General features: G+C 47.4%; 1 protein-coding gene across 2 annotated transcripts in view; it reads right to left on the reverse strand.

The window, feature by feature from the left end:
* Window positions 1–16,812: 16,812 nt before the first annotated feature.
* The window catches only part of TSC22D3 (TSC22 domain family member 3), a 58,226-nt gene continuing 54,498 nt past the window's right edge, over window positions 16,813–20,540 (reverse strand). Inside the window, exons 1-3 of one of the 2 annotated variants that reach the window (XM_024738143.1) lie at window positions 20,246–20,534; window positions 19,477–19,528; window positions 16,813–18,326 (exon numbers count right to left, since the gene is read on the reverse strand). In XM_024738143.1, the coding sequence (XP_024593911.1) occupies window positions 18,096–18,326; window positions 19,477–19,528; window positions 20,246–20,367 (405 nt within the window). In that variant the 5' untranslated portion in view covers window positions 20,368–20,534 and the 3' untranslated portion in view covers window positions 16,813–18,095. Of the gene's footprint in view, window positions 18,327–19,476; window positions 19,529–20,245; window positions 20,535–20,540 lie in introns of those variants that run through there. The other variant, XM_024738142.1, reaches the window with a different exon arrangement.

A 20,540-nucleotide genomic window follows, 5' to 3' on the forward strand; every position in this document is an offset into this window, starting at 1 on the left:
GAAGGTTCAGCAGAAGTGAGGCCTGGGTGTGGCGCTGATCTTTTGCGAAGCAGAGGGTTTGCTCTCCAAGGATGAAGAGCTAAGGGCAGACAATGGAGCTGCTAAGCTATTTCAGAGGTGCTCATGCAAATCATTGTCTAACAACAACAACAAAAACAATGTGCTGACCCTTGCCACATGGTGTGACATGGATTGGACAGAGAAGCAAAACATTCGACTTTGGCCCAGGCTCCGTTACAAGCTTGCTGTGTGACTTTAGGCAAGTACCTTCTGCTCTCTGGGCCTCAGCTGCTGCATCTGCTAAGGGAACTGCCACGCCAACATTCTGGTTTGTTTGTTTTTTAATTAATAGACTATTTTTTTAGAGCAGCTTTAGACTCACAGCACAACTGATGGGAGGGTAAGGAGAGTTCCCATATACCCCCATATGCATGGTCTCCCCCACTATGGACATCCCCCATCAGAGGGGTACATTTGTTACAATTGATAAACCTACATTGACACGTCATTATCACTTAAAGTCCATGTTCGTGTTGCACATCTTATGGGTTCTGACAGATGTATCCACCATCATAGAATAGTTTCACTGCCCTAAAAATCCTCTATACCCCAAGAATTTGTCCGTCCCTCCCCTCAATCCCTAGCAACCACTGACCTTTCTCCTGTCTCCCTAGTTTCGCCTTTTCCAGAATATCATATAATTGAAATCACACAGTATGTAGCTTTTTCAGATTGGCTTCTTTCACTTAGTTATAAGCATTTAGATTCTTCCATGTCTTTTCATGGCTTGATAGCTCATTTCTTTTTAGTGCTGAATAATATCCCATTGTCTGGATATACCTCAGTTTATCTATCCATTCACCTACTGAAGGATATCTTGGTTGCCTCCCAGTTTTGAGAATTATGAATAAAGCTGCTATAAACATCCATGTGCAGATTTTTGTGTGGACATAAGTTTTCAACTCATTTGGGTGAATACCAAGGAGCATGACTGTGTGTGTTTAGTTTTTTTTTGTTGTTTTTTTTTTGTTTTTTTGCGGTACGCGGGCCTCTCACTGTTGTGGCCTCTCCCGTTGCGGAGCACAGGCTCCAGACGCACAGGCTCAGCGGCCATGGCTCACAGGCCCAGCCACTCCGCGGCATGTGGGATCTTCCTGGACCGGGGCACGAACCCGCATCCCCTGCATCGGCAGGCGGACTCTCAAACACTGCGCTACCAGGGAAGCCCTTCTGCCCAGTTTTTAATTGGGTTTTTTTTTTGGATATTGAGCTCCATGAGCTGTTTGTATATTTTGGAGATTAATCCTTTGTCCGTTGCTTTATTTGCAGTTATTTTCTTCCATTCTGAGGGTTGTCTTTTCATCTTGCTTATGGTTTCCTTTGCTGTGCAAAAGCTTTGAAGTTTCATTAGGTCCCATTTGTTTATTTTTATTTTCATTACTTTAGGAGTTGGGTCAAAAAAGATCTTGCTGTGGTTTATGTCAAAGAGTGTTTTTCCTACATTTTCCTCTAAGAGTTTTATAGTGTCCAGTCTTACATTTGGGTCTTTAATCCATTTGGAGTTTATCTTTGTGTATGGTATTAGGGAGTGTTCTAATTTCATTCTTTTACATGTAGCTGTCCAGTTTTCCCAGCACCACTTATTGAAGAGGCTGCCTTTTCTCCATTGTATGTTCTTGCCTCCTTTGTCATAAATTAGATGACTATATGTGCATGGGTTTATCTCTGGGCTTTCTATCCTGTACCATTGATCTATATTTCTGTTTTTGTGCCAGTACCATACTGTATTGATGACTGTAACTTTGTAGTATTGTCTGAAGTTGGGGAGCCTGATTCCTCCAGCTCCGTTTTTCTTTCTCAAGATTGCTTTGGCTATTCAGGTGTTTTGTGTTTCCATACAAATTGTAAATTTTTTTGTTCTAATTCTGTGAAGAATGCCATTGGTAGTTTGGTAAGGATTGCATTGAATCTGTAGATTGCTTTGGGTAGTATAGTCATTTTCACAATATTGATTCTTCCAATCCAAGAGCATGGTATATTTCTACATCTGTTTATGTCATCTTTGATTTCTTTCATCAGTGTTTTATAATTTTCTGAGTACAAGTCTTTCACTCCCTTAGGTAGGTTTATTCCTAGGTATTTTATTCTTTTTATTGTGATGGTAAATGGGATTGTTTCCTTAATTTCTCTTTCTGATTTTTGGTTGTTAGTGTATAGGAATGCCAGAGATTTCTGGGCATTACTTTTGTATCCTGCAACCTTACCAAATTCATTGATTAACTCTAGTAGTTTCCTGGTAGCATCTTTAGGATTTTCTATGTATAGTATCATGTCATCTGCAAGCAGTGACAGTTTTACGTCTTCCCTTCCAATTTGTATTCCTTTTATTTCTTTTTCTTCTCTGGCTGCCGTGGCTAGGACTTCCAAAACTATGTTGAGTAGGAGTGGCAAGAGTGGAATCATTTTCTTATCATTAAGTTTTAAAGAGTTCTTTGCCTATTTTGGATAATGATCCTTTATCAGATGTGTCTTTTGCAAATATTTTCTCCCAGTCTGTGGCTTGTCTTCTCGTTCTCTTGGCAGTGTCCTTCACAGAGCAGAAGTTTTTTTTGTTTGTTTGTTTTTTGTTTTTTTGCGGTACGCGGGCCTCTCACTGTTGTGGCCTCTCCCGTTGCGGAGCACAGGCTCCGGAAGCACAGGCTCAGCGGCCATAGCTCACGGGCGCAGCCGCTCCGCGGCATGTGGGATCTTCCCGGACCGGGGCACGAACCCGTGTCTCCTGCATCGGCAGGTGGACTCTCAACCACTGCGCCACCAGGGAAGCCCAGAAGTTTTAATTTTAATGAAGTCCAGCGTATCAATTACTTCTTTCACGGATTGTGCCTTTGGTATTGTATCTAAAAAGTCATTGCTAAACCCAAGGTCATCTAGATTTTCTCCTGTGTTAGCTTCTAGAACTCAATACTGTCATAGTTTTATGTTTTACATTTACATGTAAAGTCAGAGGACTGACACTATCTGACTTGAAGACTTACTATGAAGCTACAGTAATCAAGATCTTTGTCTAGACTCATCTTCTTTTGTATGTGGATGTCCAGTTGTTTGAGTACCATTTGTTGAAGAGAATACCTTTGCTCTGCTGTGTTGCCTCTGCTCCTTTGTTAAAGATCAGTTGAGTATATTTATTTGGGTCTATTTATAGGGCTCTCTTTTCTGTTCCGCTGATCTCTTTGTGTATTCTTTCACCAATACCGTACTGCCTTGATTACTTCAGCATTATATCAATAGTAGGTCTTAAAGTCAGATAGCGTCAGTCCTCTTTGTCCTTCTTCCATCTTGAGTTGCCCTAGAGTTTGCAATATACATTTACAACTAATCCAAGTCAACTTTCAAATGATGCCATACCATCCCATGGGCAGTGCAGGTACTGGGTTGGCCAAAAAGTTTGTTCGGGTTTTTCTATAACATCTTAGGGAAAAACCCCATAGAGCTTTTTGGCCAACCCAATATCTTATAATAACAAAACATCCTAATCCTCCCTCCCGTCCCTTGTATTATTACTATCAATCATTTTACTTATACATAAACACACATAATCAAATACATTATTGCTATTATTATTTTGAAAAAAATGTTATTGTAAGATCAATTAAGAATAAGAAAAAATATTTATTTTACCTTAATTTCTTCATTCTCTGATGCTCTTCCTTTTGTCATGTAGATCTGAGTTTCTGACCTGTATCATTTTCCTTGTCACTGAAGAACTTCTTTTAACGTTTCTTGCAAAAAAGGTCTACTGGCAACAAATTACCTCAATTTTCATTTGTCTGAGAAAGTATTTCTCCTTCACTTTTGAAGGATAATTTTACAGGGTTCAGAATTCTATGTTGGTGCCTTTTTTCTCACAATACTTTAAATATTTCACTCCACTCTCTTCTTGCATGCATGGTATGTGGGGAGAAGTCAGATGTAATCCTTATCTTTGCTCCTCTATGGGGAAGGTGTTTTTTTTCCTCTGGCTTTCTTCAAGATCTTTTTGTTTGTATATGATTTTCAGCACTTCGTATATGATTTGTCCTTGTGTAGTTTCGTCAGCATTTGTCCACTTGGTGTTCTCTGAGCTTCCTGGATCTGTAGTTTGGTGTCTGACATTAATTATTGCTTTAAACATTTCTTTTTTCTCTCTTTGTTTTCCTTCTGGTATTACCACTTCATGTACGTCACACCTTTTGTAGTTGTTCCACAGTTCTTGGGTATTCTGTTGTTTTCTTCATTCTTTTTTCCCTTTACTTTTCAGTTTTAGAAGTTTCTTTTGTCATATCCTCAAGCTCAGAGATTTCTTCCTCAGCTGTGTCCAGTCTACTAATGAGTGCATCAAAGGCATGCTTTGTTTCTGTTACAGTGTGTTTGATCTCTAGTGTTTCTTTCTTTTTTTTTTTTTTTTTTTGCAATACGCGGGCCTCTCACTGTTGTGGCCTCTCCCGTTGTGGAGCAGAGGCTCCGGACACGCAGGTTCAATGGCCATGGCTCACGGGCCCAGCCGCTCTGCGGCATGTGGGATCTCCCCGGACTGGGGCATGAACCCGTGTCCCCTGCATCGGCAGGCAGACTCTCAACCACTGCGCCACCAGGGAAGCCCTCTAGTGTTTCTTTTTGATTCTTTCTTAGACTTTCCATCCCTCTGCCTGCATCATCCATCTGTTCTTATATGTTGTCTACTTTATCCATTAAAGCCCTTAGCATGTTATTCATACTTTTTAAAAATTCCTGGTCTGATAATTCCAACATTCCTGCCATATCTGAGTCTGGTCTCTGATGCTTGTTCAGTGTCTTCAAACTGTGTTTTTTGCCTTTTAGTATGCTTTTTGTTGTTGCTGTTGAAAGGGGTACATGATGCACCGGGTAAAAGGAAGCAGGGTAAGTAGTCCTTTAGTGACATGGTGGTAAGGCATGGGGGAGGGGAAGCATTCCACGGTCCTATGATTAGGTCTCAGTCCTTCATGATGCTGTGCCCCTCAACTATGAACATCACCAGTGTGTCTCAGCTTTTTCCCTAACTTTGGTTGGAGTCAGTTGGAGTTGAGTACTTCCTTCCCCCAAGGTCAGCTAGGCTCTGGTAAAACCCCAGAAGGTTAGGCACTGGTTAATTGGCTTCTCCAGAAGGCAGATCTTTTTAAGAAGAACAGAATGCTCTGGTGTATTTCAAAATGATTACTTTTCGCCTCCCCCCTGCCTGAGCATAGGGAGTTTTGTTTTTTCTTTTTCTCCAACATTCACTCTAAGGACCTGGTTGAGCTCCTGGAGATAAAGTTCACAAAAGTATGATGGCTTCCCTATGGCTGGGTCCCCTGGAGTTTTAAAATCTCAGGCTTGTCCACACTGAGCCACCGGCAATTCATCAATTACACTTTAGGTTTTCCTACCCCAGTACTGGTTCCCATGGAGGTTTCTGCTCTAAGTTGTGAGTCTGTATCTGCTTGCCTGTCTCTCCAGTTTGGGGGGCAGCAGTTTACCCAGTGATCTGACTTGTCTTATGAATCTAAGCCTTTTACTTGTTGTTGGATGGAGTGGTGACTTCTAAGCTCCTTACATACTGGACTAGAAACAGTAAGTCTCTATGGGTTTCTGTGTGTTTATTTATGGTTGGTTTCCCTGACTCTACTATAGGCTCTGTAAGGACAGGAACCTTGCCTGTCTTATTTGTCTTATATCCTCAGTGCCTAGCATTATGCCTGGCACATGGTAGGTCCTCAACACTCAATGTATGTTCAATGAAAAAATAAGGGACCAGGAGTCAGAAGACATGGACCATGTGATCTTGGGCAAGTCCCTTCCTCTCTCACAGCCTCAGCTTCCTCTCTACCTGATGTTGCTCTTGTTTGTTTCTTGATTGTCCGTCTCCCTCCACTAGAATGTAGGCTCCAGGATATCAGGAACCTCATCTGTCAGAGAGCCTGGCACACAATATGTTCTCTATTAATATTTATTGAACAAACAAGTGGGTGACTGAATGACTGAATCTACAAAGGGCGGGGATGGCTTTGGTAATTTGATGACATGGATTTCTGGGAACTTTCCCTTTTCCATACCCTAACGGTGTGCCTGTCTGGGCTAGTTTTACGTACTCCCAAGAGAGCTTAATGCCTCGCTAGTAGAGGAACGGAAATAGGTCTCACGGGTTAAGATGATCAGAAGTGTATGGAAAAACAACTTGCCGAAATTTGGAACTCAGCAGCTTCCCTTCGTGTCGCCCAGGAGAACGCAGGCTGTGCTCCGACATGTGTGTCTGAGAACAATTTGAAGCTTGATGTTGAGCCCTTCTAAACCACATAGACTTAGATAATGTGACCCAGTTCTTTGGTTTTGCAAGGAAGGGGGTATGCAACCGGAAGAAGAGAATGCAGTTATTTACCGGTTTCTTCCTAAGGGCAAAAACCAGAATGTTCGGCATTCGTGGGAGGGGCAGGACTTATGTTTTGCCTGAGGAATTCTTGCTAGCTGGATGGGCAGGGTCAGGTGACAAACTTCCACAGCTCAGCCTGGTACCAGAATGGGCTCTGCCCAGAGGCGGGAAAAATATTTTCTTTAAGTCCTAGTTTCCTCAGCATTCCCCAATCATGCCCTGGTGTCGCATTTCACAGGCTTGATGGGGGAGATAGATAGTCATTAAACTGTGGACCTTCAAAGGAAACTCTTGTAGAAGAATTCATTTGGGAGCCAAAGTTCTCAAGAGTCCCTTGCTTTTTGCTAAAAGCAAAATAAACCCATTCTTTGACCCTCTGCAAGGCAGCCACTGCCGATGTGACATGGAGGCCTTTGGAGTTAGAAGGAGAAGGGAATTGAGGGAGCAGTCTGTCTTTAGGGGACACTGAATTGTCTATGTCGTTCTCCATAAGGTTGGCAACTGCTCTTCAGCAAGTTTGAAGGCTGTTGAAACAGATCCTGTATTCCTAGGTTTGGGGAACTAGGTGTGATTGGGTAATTTTCACCCACAAAAATCTTTTAGCTCTGCAAAATGCTACATTCCCATAGAAAATAATCCCGTCAAATGAGCATCTTCTCCACGCAGCCTGTCTGTCTGCTTTTCTTTCTTTCTTTCTTTTTGGCTGGGCTGTGCCACATGCGGAATCTTAGCTCCCTGACCAGGGATCGAACCTGTGACCCCTGCAGTGAAAGCACGGAGCCCTAACCACTGGACCGCCAGGGAATTTCGTGTCTTGAGTGTGACGTTGGAGGGTGGAAGACAGTGATGGTTGGTGGGGTGAGGCCGGACTCTGTTCCCAGAGCATAGACCACACCTGCCAGCCAGCTCTGGCACATCCCCTTAGGTAGAAGTCAATGGCCACAGACCCTTTTATAATGCACTTTTTAATGCCTTCTTCCTCTTTTCTTCTTCTCTCTCTTTCTCATCTTTCAGTATACCCAAACACCCAGAGAAGAAACTTCTGGTTGTTTACTCCAACATGTATTCTTCTCTTCCTTATTACCAGTTGGAAGAGGGAAGGGAGACGGGGCAAGACAGGGGTAGGAGATTAAGAGACACAAGCTACTATGTATAAAATAGATAAGCAACGAGGATATATTGTACAGCATAGGGAAATATAGCCATTATTTTATAATAACTTTAAATGGAGTATAATCTATAAAAATATTGAATCACTTTGTTTTATACCTGAAACTAATATAATATTGCTACTCAGCTATACTTCAATTTAAAAAACCCCACAAAAATGCAAAAATATGTGCAAATTACACAACACCAAGTTAAACACTGGATCAAAAAATAAATCACAAGCAAAACTTTGAGATGAGTGAAAAGAATACACTATGTATCAAACTTATACAGCTTAAGTGGTGCTAAGTAGAAAATGTATAGCTGTAAACATCTATCTATATTTAAGTAAAGTTTCAAATCAATATCCTAATCTTTCATCTTAAGAACTGAAAAACAACAAGTGAAACTCAAAGTAAGCAGAGAAAAAGAAAATTATGAAGGCAAACATGGAAAGTAATAAAATAGAAAGTATAGAAAAGTAGAAAAAAGTCAATAAAACCAAACGCTGGTTCTAGGAAAAGATCAGGGCGCGTGAGTGAGCTTGGTTGAAAGGAACTAAGCCCAGTCCAAATAGGCTGAGCCCTACAGACTCATGAGCTAAATAAATATTTATTGTTTTATGTTACTGATTCCGATGATTGTTTGCTATGCAGTGTTATCGTGGCAATAGATAACAGACGCAGCTTCAAAAAAAAAAACCTCACAAAACAGAAACTTAAATTTCTTTGGGGGTGGCCATGTATGCAGTTAAAGAAAGCCTCCCTTAGGAGGAGTGGCCAGACTAAGAACTGGCCAATGAGATGTAAGCAGAAGTGTTGTACAGTGTTTCTGGCAAGCTCCCTCAAAAGGAAGCAGTGATTTTTTTCTTCCCCTTCCTCCTTTTTGTTGTCTAGATTGTGGATACAATGGCTGGAGCTTGAGCAGCCATTGTGGACACTGAGGCAACATGCTATAAGTCTGGTGGAGCAGCAACTTGGAAGAAATTTGGGTCTCTGGTGACTTTATAGAGTCACCCTATCAACCATGGACTGCCTACCTGAAGACTTTTCTTATGGGAGAGATAAATGAACATCTATCCTTTTAAAGCAACTATTATTTTTTTTTTTCTGTTATTGCAACCAGAGCTAATCGTAACTAATACTATACACTCTCCCTAAAGTGAGACTGGAGCTTGACAAGTGGCTCCAGGTAATGGGGTGAAGTTTTATAGGTTAAAATATGGAGAAAAGTGAGCATTTAGACTGTCTTAAGGGATAACAGAGGGGATTTCTCTAGACAAGAGGTATAGGAATACCACTAGGCTGTATGCAGTTTCCCTTCACAGTAAGCCCCAAGAGAACCCACATCACACTCTCAGATTTGTCACAGTATCCTCAGTGCCTAGGCCAGTGTCTGACACATAGGACAGGCTCAATTGAAAATTGTTGAAAGAATAAACAATTTGTTGCTTTCATAACTGACATAATCAACAGACAAATTTATGTGTGTGATTTGAAAGACTGGGAAAGCTCCCTCCGTGTCCCCATCCAAAATTTCTTCCCTAACCTACCATCACCTGCTACAACATCTGAACTTCCCATAATTTTTTTTTTTTTTGCTGATCAGAATGTGTCAGGTCCTGGATTCAGCTCCGAGGATGTAGTGGTGAGCAAAACCCAAAACTGAAGGTCCTGCCTTCAGGGAGCTTCCTGTGCAGTGAGGGAGGAGAAACAACAAACAAAAATACGTGTACTAGTCATTCCCATTTGGGATAAGTGCAAGGAAAGAAACAATAATGGGGGAAACTTCTGTAGATAGGGTTAGGGGTGAGACCTGTCAGAGGAAGGGAGACAGCCAAAGGACAGGAGCAAACAGCCATGCAGAGAGTCGGGTGGCAGAGCTGGTGGGAGCCTCTGGACTGGGGGAACCACGTGCACAAAGGCTCTGAGGTGTGTTTCAGGAATGAAAGACACTAGGGAGGGTTGGAGCTTGGTAAGAACGGGGGAGTGACACACGTAAAGGCTGGAGAGGTCAGCAGAGGCCAGATCACATAGGCTCTTGTAGGCCATGCAAAGGAGTTTGGACTTTATTGTAAGTGCAATGATAAGCCTCTGATAAGCTTAAAGTAAAGGAATACTAGGATCTAGTTTTGCATTAAGAAAGTCACTCTGGCTGCTGTGTGGAAGTGGACAAGGGCCAGTGTGCAAGCAGGGAGGCCAATGTGTGAGGCTTTAGCCTCCATGTGAGAGATGAGGGTGGCTTAGACCAGGGAGCCGTGATGGGGCTGGAAAGAAGTAGAGGGATTCGGGGTGTGCTTTTGGAGGTGGAGTGGCTCACGCTGGGCGATGGATTAGATGTGGGAGCTGAGGGGGAGGGAGGAATCAAGCGTCCGGTTTGAGCAGCTGTGTAGATGGTGGTGCCTTACGCTGAGGTCGGATACACTGGGGGAGTTGGGAGTCAAGACTTTGATTTTTATCAGGTAGATATTGATGTACTTGTGAAACATACATATGGGGCTGTCAAGGAGACAGTCGAATATTTGAGCCTGGAGTTCAGGGGAATGCTTAGGACTGGCAATATAAATTTGGGAGTCATTAATGTGGGGATGCTACTTAGGACCTTGGGAATAGATGGAACCAACCAGAGTGAGAAAGTAGGGTAGAGCCGAGCCCAGAGGTGCTCCAACATTTAGAGGAGGAGAAGCCTGCAAACGAGGCTGACGGGGCCATAGGGTTATTTGTATACTGCTCGTCATCCCCAGCAGAATGTTTTAGAGTTTGAGGAGGCTGATAAATAGCATCTTTTTTCTTCTGCCTGAAATCAGAATTGATCAAGAGAGACATACATATGAGTCAGACAGGAGATAAGAATATCTCCTTTATTAATCATAAAGCTGCCTGGAGAAAGAGTAGAGCTGCCTGTGAACAGGCCTGTTAATATGAGCAGCCTGTCTCATCTGCCCTCTCCACATGGAGACAGGAAACCAGCACCCAGGTTTGCCCTGGCCCGTGCCTAGCAGAGGGCCGGGCACCCAGCAGGTGCCGATGTGTGTGGCACGAATGGATGTCAAGATTGAAACCAATCTCACAGATCATCCAGGAATCACCTGGGGAGCTGACCAGTGCCGGTGCCCAGGTTACAATCCCACATTGATTTTATCAACATTTCTGGGGACGGAGTTCAAGACACCAGCATTCCATTAAACTCGTGCCAGGTCATTCCAATGTGCAGCCTTTACCGATGGGGACCCTGAGGCTTAGAGCAAAAGGGTCATCTGTAACTCGTGGGCTCGTCCTGGCCCTGCTGCCTACTGCATGAGTGGCTGGGACAAGCCTGTTTCTCTGTCCGGGCGTCCATGTCCTCCTCTGGGAAATGAGGAGGTTGGGACAGTTGATCTCAAGGGCCCCGCCCAGCACTGATGGCGTATTACTCTGTCCTCTGATCCCAGGTATGACTTAACTCGCTGGGACATTGCCTGTCCCTCGAGATGCTTCTGCACGACGGTTGGGCTAGCTTTGCCCTTGAGATGTCTGGGTTCTGGATGGCAAAGGACGGCAAAGAAGAGATGTTTGGGACAGTTCGGGACCCACAGAGTCAACCTTTGGTGGAGAATTTGTCCTGTTTGTTCTTAGACAGTGGCAGCAGGAAGTTCATGGCAGAGGAGCCACGCTGAGGAAGGTCTAAGGGGCTGGGCTGCCCCTGGGGCCCACATTCCTCCTCTTCTGGTTCCTGTCCTATCCTGCCCACTCCCTCCAAAGTCATCTCTTTTTCATTCCTTTCCTGCCCTCTCTCTTCATCTGCATCAGTCACAAGTGTTTCCTAGGCGAACCGATTCCCTCTGCTTACCCAAGATGACCTCTGTGCCACCCACCCACCTCCCTCCCATGTGAGTTTGGTGACCCAGAGCTCGTAAGTGTGTTGTCACAATATAGGCAACCAGAAGTGATTCATGCAATGAGAAAGGCTGGGAAATAAGGCTGTAGGTGATTCCTTCCTCTACAAAATCACGTGGAGTGTCAGGGTGCTGAGCGATGTATCTGTCTTTAAAAGTGGCTTTTTCTTCAGCAACTTGATAAGAACTCGATATGAGGATGAAGAGAATCTGGGGACTGGAAGGAAAACTGAGGCCTAGAGCCCGGAGGTAGCTGTACAAATCTCACGCCTAGAGGGCTCTTCCTGGCCCGGGTACTTCCTAGGCACGTGGCTGAGAATCGATCCTGGGTAACTGCTTTGTTTTGCAGATTGAGAAGCTCACGTCTGGCGAGGACACCAATGACTTGCCCAAGGTCCTATAGCTTGTTAGCCAAAGACCAGGACAACAGCCCAGGACTCCTGACTCCTCTTCCTAGACTATCTCAGCTGCCTCATTCTACCCCAAAATGACCTTTAAGAATTAGTTTAATTTAATAAGCTGGTGGGGTTTGTGCTAAGGACTCTGGAGAGGAAATGTCAAAAAGAATAGACCAAAAGATAAAGATGGGGAGGAGATCAGAAAACCTCAGTGTTCCCTTGGGGCTTTTCTTGTCTTTCTCTGACACCTCCCAGCCGGCCCTCCCTCCTCACTGTGGGCGGCCTCTGAAGCGTGGCTCTGGGCTTTCTGCTTGGCCTCCTCTGCACCCACTTCCTGGGGCGCACGTCCACTCTCATCACTCCAGGCCCTGTGACACGCAGACACACCGCATCTGGTGCTCCAGCCTCAGACCTCACATTTCTTTCCATGGCTGGTTCTGGGATATTTCCATATGGAAATATGCTTAGCTCAGCCAGAGTTCAAAATTGGAATTCATCTTCCCTTGGCAAATCTGCAGCCTTTTCCTACACCCCTGCCTCTTCGGTGCTTCCATTGTCTCCCAATCCTCTGGACTCCAAACTTTCACGTCACCTGAGGCTGCGGGGAGGGGGAAAAGGGGAGTTGGTGTTTAATCGGTCCAGAGTTTCAGTTTGGGAGGAGGAGAAAGTCCTGGAGATGGATGGTGACGATGGTTGCACAACAATGTGAGTGTACTTAATGCCACTGGACTGCACACTTAAAAATGGTTGCAATGGTACGTTTTATGCTATATATATTTTATCACAGTTGAAAAGAAGAGAAAACACAAAACTTTCAAGTCATCCTTGACCTGTGGCTACTTTGCTTTCTCATCCCAACTCACTTTGTTACCAGGTCATGCTGATAATTTTTTCACTTAGTGGTGGTTCCTCAAACTTTCACATCCTCCAGCATGACCAGGGGAGCTTGTTAGCGTTATCAATCCCAAGCCCAGCCCGCTCCCCTCTTTAGTCTGGGGGTAGGGCTTGGAATCTGCATTTTAAACCAACTTCCCAAAAAACCTGAGGTGAGTGGACTGCAGACCACACTTGGAGAAACACTGCCCTACAGTGCCTTTTGGCTTTGTCCCTTTGTCTCTTTTCCACGACCCCCTCCCTGCCCCGGCTGGCCTTTATCACCTCACACCTGGATTACCGCAACAGCTGGCTTGCCTTCGGCTAGCCTTTCTCTGCTCCAGCCTCCCCAGCTGCCAGGACCCATCTTCTGCAAATATCTTTGGCATCACATCACTTCCCTGCTCAGAAGCTTACCATGGCTCCCTCAGACCCGTTAGGTCCTAGCTCGCTTCAACTGGCTGGGAGCCAGCCAAGTTGGCCTCGCATTCTTCCTCTTTCCTCCTTTCCTATTCACTCCATCCAGCCAGCTTCATTGGTCATTTTTAATCTCATGTTAGTCCCTCTGCTAGTTGGGGGTGGTCTCCTTTCTACCTCCCCCCACCCCACCCCCAGAACACCTCTGGTGACTTAGGGGGAATTATGAAAACTGTTGAGATTTTCCAGCCAGTTTCTCAATGCATCCATCTCCCCTCCCCTCCATCGTGGCCTGGCCATTCACTTGCTATAGGACTTCGGGCAAGTTGCTTCACCTCTCTGTGCCTTGTCTTCTCGTTCTCTCATCTGTAAAATGGAGATCTTAATGGTACATCCTCATAGGTTTGCAGAGACGATTAAAAGAGGCAATAGAAGTAAAAGGGCCTGGAACATTGTCTGACACAAAGTAAGTGCCATGTAAGTGTCAGCTATTGTTACTTAGTCATTGTTATGATGGCCCCTTCCAGCGAGCTCTTCCCTGGAAACCACTTCTGCTTGGAATAGCTAACTGGTGGCGTTCTCTGTCAAACTTTGCCTGATCTAATGGAGGTAGTTAATTGTTAAGTATTTGGGTTCCAGTGAGCAGCTCTGCATGAGACAACCTGAGGAACTAGGCTGTCTACAAAGCAATAATTATGTCCATCAATTTCTAACCAACTAGGAGGAGAGGAGGTGAGATTTGAAATCAAGATTTTTCCAGGATAAGTAGGATTATGTTAGGACACTTCAAAATACCCTAAGAGACATTGGGTTGTGCACGTTATTTCCTCTGGACTTTCTAATCTCACTCCCTGGGTTCCTTCTTGGAGCCTAACCAGAAACACCCTCTTCTGTGGTGGTTTCCAGCCTGGGAGCCCTGCACCTTGCACCCCTGAGGTCTTTGTCTGTAAATAATCTACCACCCACATTTCTGTTCTACTTTTCAAATCCACCTCTATGCTTTTGTGGCGAATACAGTTAAGTTCCTTTAAAAGCCCCATTGAATTCACAGTCACTGCTTGTCATTACGTGTTCTCTCTCTTTCTCAGAGAATACAGGCATACCTTGGAGATACTGCGGGTTCAGTTCCAGACCATGGCCATAAAGCAAATATCGTAATTAAGCGAGTCACATGAAGTTTTTAGTTTCTCAGTGCATATCAAAGTTATGTTTACACTATACTGTAGTCTATTAAGTGTGTGATAGCATTATGGCTTAAAAAACAACGTGCATACCTTAATTAAAAAATACTTTATTGCTGAAAAATGCTAACCATCAACTGAGCCTTCAGTGAGTCATAGTAACATCAAAGATCACTGATCACAGATCACCATAACAAATATAACAATAGTGAAAAAGTTTAAAATATGGCGAGAATTACCAAAATGTGACACGGGGACAGAAAGTGAGCAAATGCTGTTCGAAAAATGGCACTGATAGATTTGTTCGACGCACAGTGGCCAGAAACCTTTAATTTGTAAAAAAGAAAAAAACAAAATGCAGTAGCCACGAAGCACAATAAAGTGAGGTATGACTATACTAAGAGTTCAACCACTCTCAGGTTGGGGGAGATCTGAGAAGAGTTTTGACATTTAAAAGGCGCCCTTGTTGACAAGGCTGTGGGGAACCACGGCCCCATGGGATCACGGGGAGCCGTGGGGGTAGCACGGAGCTCTCTGGCTCTCAGTTTTCTTATCTGTGAAATGGAGGTGAATCTTAAGTGCCTCTTTTTCTAAGGGCTGGCTGCGTGAGGATTAGATGAGATGATAGATAGGAGGGTACTGGGAGAGGGGGCATGTCCAGGCAGGGGACCATTAAGGCTGCTGCTCTTCTGCTTCTTTTCCTTGTTCTGGGTCCAGCGGGACCAGCTGAGCCCAGAACCCCAAAGCCTGTGAAGGTCTTTCCAGGAGCAATGTGTTCTTTTGCCTTTCCCCACCCCTGCTTGGTTTTCTGTGGAACAACAACAAGAGCTGCTCCTCTATGTGACTAACAAACAGCCACAAAGTTCCTCTTATCTACTCTAGCAACCGCTGCGGCCTTAGAAGTTGCAGTGTTTGTCTCTGTTTAGTCACGGTTGCCTAGGAAGCCAAGTTGTTCTCTCTTTCCCACTGTGTGACTGTGGGTATGTTTTTTCCCCTTTCTCGTAGGGAAGGGCTAGATGACCAGAGAGGGCTGTATGCTTGCTGGGGCATCTTCTGAGATTCCTTTTTTCATCGGTTGGTTCTTGTTTGGCTGGAAATCAGGGCGTTGTAAGTCTGCAGATGAGCCCAAGAGTCGAGAAGTCTCTCAGTTCTTCCTGAGAGGGGGATGGGATGGGAGTAAGTGGGAACTTGGGGGGGCCCGGTTGGGGCAAGAGGTGGGGGAAGCTAGGGGAGTAGCTGCCTGATTCAGTTTGTGTCCATCCCAGCAACTGTAAAATCTGCACAGCCCCAAAATCAACCAAATGGGCAGGTGCAGACAATAAACTTGGCATCATGAATAGGGAGGTGAGAAGCAGGGAGGGAAGTTTGGATTTGAGAGGCCAGCAAGCAGGGATTTGTAACGTCCTAAGAGGTTTAGTGATTCGGAATGAACAGGCCAACATGTACGACCTCTACGGTGAAGGAAGCCTGACATTTGGAAAGTATTGAGGCAGCGACGGGTGCAAGAAAGGGAGCCAACACCTCTTGGTCCTTGAGGTTTATGGCTCAGGAAAATCAAGGAGTTCTTTTAAATTTCAAGTGACAAAGCGGGAGGTGCATATGTTATAGGAAGCTGATATTGAATGGAGTCACTCACATTTGGGGTGATAGCCTCCCCTGGGAAACCAGGGGGCTTAGAACACAGCTCAGTGGCTCCAGGTTAGGGCGTGGTGGAGGAGACAATGAATGCCCAGAATCAGAAATGGCAGGACGCCAGATGCCAGAGACATGGGGCCAGGGAAAGGGTGATGGGTGAGGATGACCTTCAAAGAGAGGCAGAAGAGGGAAGTGGAGTTGGGATCGTTAGACTTGGCCGTGCCCACGAGGCTGGTGGGTTTTGTGAGTGAACTTTCAGCAGTGACAAGTGGGGCAGCAGGGCTTGAGAGCATCTTTCCTTGGGGGAGAGGGATGGGGTTTGGGCCACCGCATACATTGTGTCCTTTCCTCACTAAGGCCCTCTTAGCTCCTCTGCCCATGTCAGGGGTCTCCTGTGGATTGGTATTAAAGAGAATGCACCAAGTAATCTGGATGATGTTTCAAAAGAGGGAAGGGGCCCACTCACATTTATTCAGTTCCTCACTTCATGCTCCCTCACATGGACCCCCTGTCCTTTTCTTTTGGACCTTCTTGGGGTATCCTTCCTCCCGAATCACCCCCTCGAGCTGAAGTTGTGTTAGTAGTCACCTCGTCACTCACTCCGAAGCTGTTATATGAAAGCAGGGGCAGGACAGAGGGATGGATGGAAGATTGGGTCCCAACTTGCCATAATAGCTGTGTGACTTTGTGCAAGTCACTTAAACGGGCTGAGCCTCAGCCTCTTCACCCGTACAATGGGGGTGTTGTGACAGTTACACAAGATCATGGCTGTAGCACAGGCCTGCCAGTCAGGGGGTGCCCGTGAACGGACAGCGAGTCAGAAAACCAGTGCCCCTGGAGCCCCTACCACCCACTCCATTTTAAACTCAGTAAGACACCAGGTTTATTTTTAGAAAAAAAAAAAGAGCAAACTTTATTGAAATTTCAAGCTACATTTGAAACATCAAAGTCCAAATCCTGGAGACATAACATCAGGATAAGATGTCAGAAAGTGGAAAGTGTTCTCACTGCCACAGAACTCCCTAGAGACAAGCTCCCTGAGCACATCACCCAGGCACCGTCGGGTCAAAGCCATTCCCTTGTCTATCCCTTGTCCACAAGAGGACACCGGCAAGCTAATCATTCTGTTCACTTGCAAGTTTTCCACACACACACAAAAGTTTTCGAATGACAGTGTGGTGTTGCAGCTGATCTTCTCTCAACCCCATTCTATGTAGTCAGCACCAGTGAATGGTGGGTTTGGCATTCAAAAGAGGACCTCACATGTCTTCAGGGGACAGATGGGGCAAAGGTTGCAGCAGCAAGGCATTCAGAGGGTGCCCCCCCACCTTTACTCTTTAGTTTTACTTAACCTAAAGGACAAACTGGATCAATCTGGTAAATGGACACAGTCAAAGAATTAGCCTTAAGAGATAAGAGACCAGTCAATACTCCCAAAGCTGGTTAGGCCCTTCAACACGTAGGTGTATGTGTATATGTATACATCGCTACACTAAGATACAGATCTAGCCCTATTGGTATATATATGCACGTATGGCTATATAGAAAAACTATGCCAACACTAACCAAACAGAACTTTGTAAGCGGTCATCCCAAAGCCGTAATCCCACACTGGGCTGTGCACAAAGCCATGCATTACACCATATTAACCAACAGAAGGCTGACTTGGCTCAATCTCTCCCAACCATGGCCCTGCCTTGGCGAGGCAGGGGAGGAGAGAGAGGCTGCCTCTGCTTAAACCACAATTGGCTTCTTCATAGGACAGTCGTTGTCAGGTGAAGCTGTTGAAGATGTCCATGGAAATAAAACAGACCCCTTAGACTTTCTGGAGCAAACTGGCGGCCTGTCTCAAACTACCTTTCTCCTCTGCCAGTTGCAGCTAAGTTACCCAGGCCCTGGGAGCCCCCAGGGCGCGGTGGCATTAGAGGCTCGCTGGCTTGGGGTGACGAGGCCCCATGCAACTCAGCCTCCAGAGACCTGCTCTTTGTCAGGGGTCTGTCACTGGAGTGGACCCAGGTGGCCATGTCCTTGGGACATCTCTTGGCACCAGCTATGCTAGGTGTAAAGTTCTCCACGTGAGATGACGCTTGGGGAGCCAAAAACAAACTGGAAAGAACTAGGTAGAACAAGTTTAGTGGCTCTGCCCACCCTGAGGACAGAGCCACTTACACCGCAGAACCACCGGGGGCCTCGGGTGCTTCTGGGGTTTTGGGAGCTGGCTCCTCGGGGCTCAGACGGGACTGGAACTTCTCCAGCTGCTCTGGGCTCGCCAAGGTCTTCAAGAGAGTGTTTTCACGCTCCAGCTGGGAGTTCTTCTCCACCAGCTCCCGGATCTGCTCCTTCAGGATCTCCACCTCCTCTCTCACAGCATACATCAGATGATTCTTCACCAGATCCTGTCCCGGAGATCACGACAAAGCTATCCGTTAGCTGCGGCGGCCCCTCTGCGGCACCTTCTCCTGGCCATTGGGGCGCCTGCGCTGTCCCTCATGCTGCCAACCTCCAGCCTTCCCTCAGCAGCCCCTCAGAATGCTGGCCCCGCAGCCCTGGTCCTCCTGCCCCTTTCTCCGAAGCACCTAAACCTCGGCTCAGGAGAGCTGCGTGATCGGGGCCACGCCTGAGTTGGGAGCCCAGCTTTGAACTACATAGGAATTCCCCCCTGTAAGTTTCTGATGACTTTCAAAGCTGGCCTCCTGGGAGACTTTTGGGTGAGACTTCTGCTGGTTGGCGGTGCTTTGCTATATCCCCATTTCCTCATAAGGTCCCGCGGCTGGCCCAGATCCCAGGGAACACCTGCAATGCACCCTGTACTGTTGGTCTGCTTTACCCATCTCCACCAGGAGAATATAATGGGCTCTTCTGGAGTCTCCTCCTGTCCACAGGACCCAGCATACTGAGCTGCAGCTGTCCTGCAGCCTGGCCCGAAAGGACACTGGCCCTGGGGGAAGGTACCCGGATGGCTTCATCCTCTCTGAATTCAGATGACTGCACTGGGGGCGGGGAGCTGTGTCATTAGGCTCCGGGGCACAATAAAGTGTTTGCTAAAACTGCTGGAGGCCCCAATCCCCTGCAGCCATTTTGGCTGCTTGCTGGAGTACGACCTCTACCTGGTGAAGGAGGGAGAAGGGGTGGGGTGCTTTGCTTCCTGTTTCCTCCCAACTCCTGACCCCAGCCCAGGCTCTGCAGAGGCACTGCAGTGCGGTGGCATCCAATGAGCTCTGGCCCCTGCCAACTGTGGGATGCAGACAAATCCAAAGGTCTGAGCTCCCTGCCCTGCCACGGGCCCAGGAGGGAGCCAGAGGCTGCTACAAAGCCCTGGGATGGGAGAAGGAGGAGGAAAGGAGAGGGTCCAGCAAGGGTGGCCTGGAAATGCCCTAAAAGGTGCCACTCTGATGGGACTCTACCTAAGGCCTCCAATGGGGATAGGAGGCAGGCTGTCAGCTTCCTCAGGCTCTTGGCTTTTGCACCCACCCGCTCACTGCCACCCTGAGTTACATAAGCAGGAGCCAGGTCTGGGGATGGGAATGACGCAGTGATGCCACTCACCATGGCCTGCTCGATCTTGTTGTCTAAGGCCACCACGCTGGCTCCGGAGGCACTGCCAAGACAAAAAGGAAAGCGATTGTGTTACCCACTTGGTGCCAGTCTGAGTACCTGGTAGCGGTGGCCACAAAGTCCTCCATCTGCCCCAGCTCTTCCTCTCTATCGCCTCGCTGGCCCGAAGTTCCGGGCACTTTGTCCCTAGGTCCTCTCTGGCCCCTGCAGGAAGCTGCACCTCCCCACCCAGACCGGCTCTGCGCCGCCACCGCCCAGAGCTCCGCGTGGAGCAGCGCGCGGGTCCAGGGGCGCACGGGCCAGCGAGGCCTGCTCGGCGACATGCAAACAATGGGGGCGCGCGGCCCAGGGAGTCCCCGGCCGCCAGCCCATTCCGGCGCCGGCCCAGAAGGTCCCGGGCAAACCTACCGAGCTCCGAAGCTAGCTAGGAATTCCTCCTCGGCTCGACAGCTTCCGGCCTGCTCCCCAGCGGCGCACGGCGCGCAGCTAGCCCCCCTGCCCAGCCTAGGCCCACTGCCCCTCTGCCTGTGCCCCCGGCTGCAGCAGCTCGTTCTTACGGTGCAGCGGCCGCAGGGACGCTCCGACGGCGGATCCCAGCGCGGCGGTGACCCCCCCTTCCCTGCGTCCCCTACCCCCGCCCCTTCCCAGGATGCTGCACCGCGGGGAACGGGGACCGGCGGCGCACGGCTCGCTCGGAGATCCCGCTCTCAGCCCAGCCCCCGCCGGCGCCCGGGCTTGGGAGCTGTGGCCAGGGGTTTACCTGTTATCCAGCTTAACGGAAACCACATCCCCTCCAAGCAGGGAAGAGAAGAAGGAGATGTTGAAATTGTGCAGCTGGTAGACCGCCACCTCCATGGGGGTCTGATACATTTCGGTATTCATGGCTCGGGCTGCCGGGGAGCTCTGGCCGGGCTGCGGGCTGGGCTGGGCTGGGCGGCCTGGGCGGCCGCTGGCTGCTGGCGCGCTGGACGGGGCTGGGCTCTGCGCGTCGGGCCCTGGGGCTAGGAGGGGGGCGAAGGCTGCCAAGCGAACCCAAAGCCGGTCGGGCGTTCCAG

The sequence above is a fragment of the Neophocaena asiaeorientalis genome, unplaced genomic scaffold (assembly GCF_003031525.2).
Source record: "Neophocaena asiaeorientalis asiaeorientalis breed wild unplaced genomic scaffold, Neophocaena_asiaeorientalis_V1.1 scaffold444, whole genome shotgun sequence".
Lineage (NCBI taxonomy): Eukaryota > Metazoa > Chordata > Mammalia > Artiodactyla > Phocoenidae > Neophocaena > Neophocaena asiaeorientalis.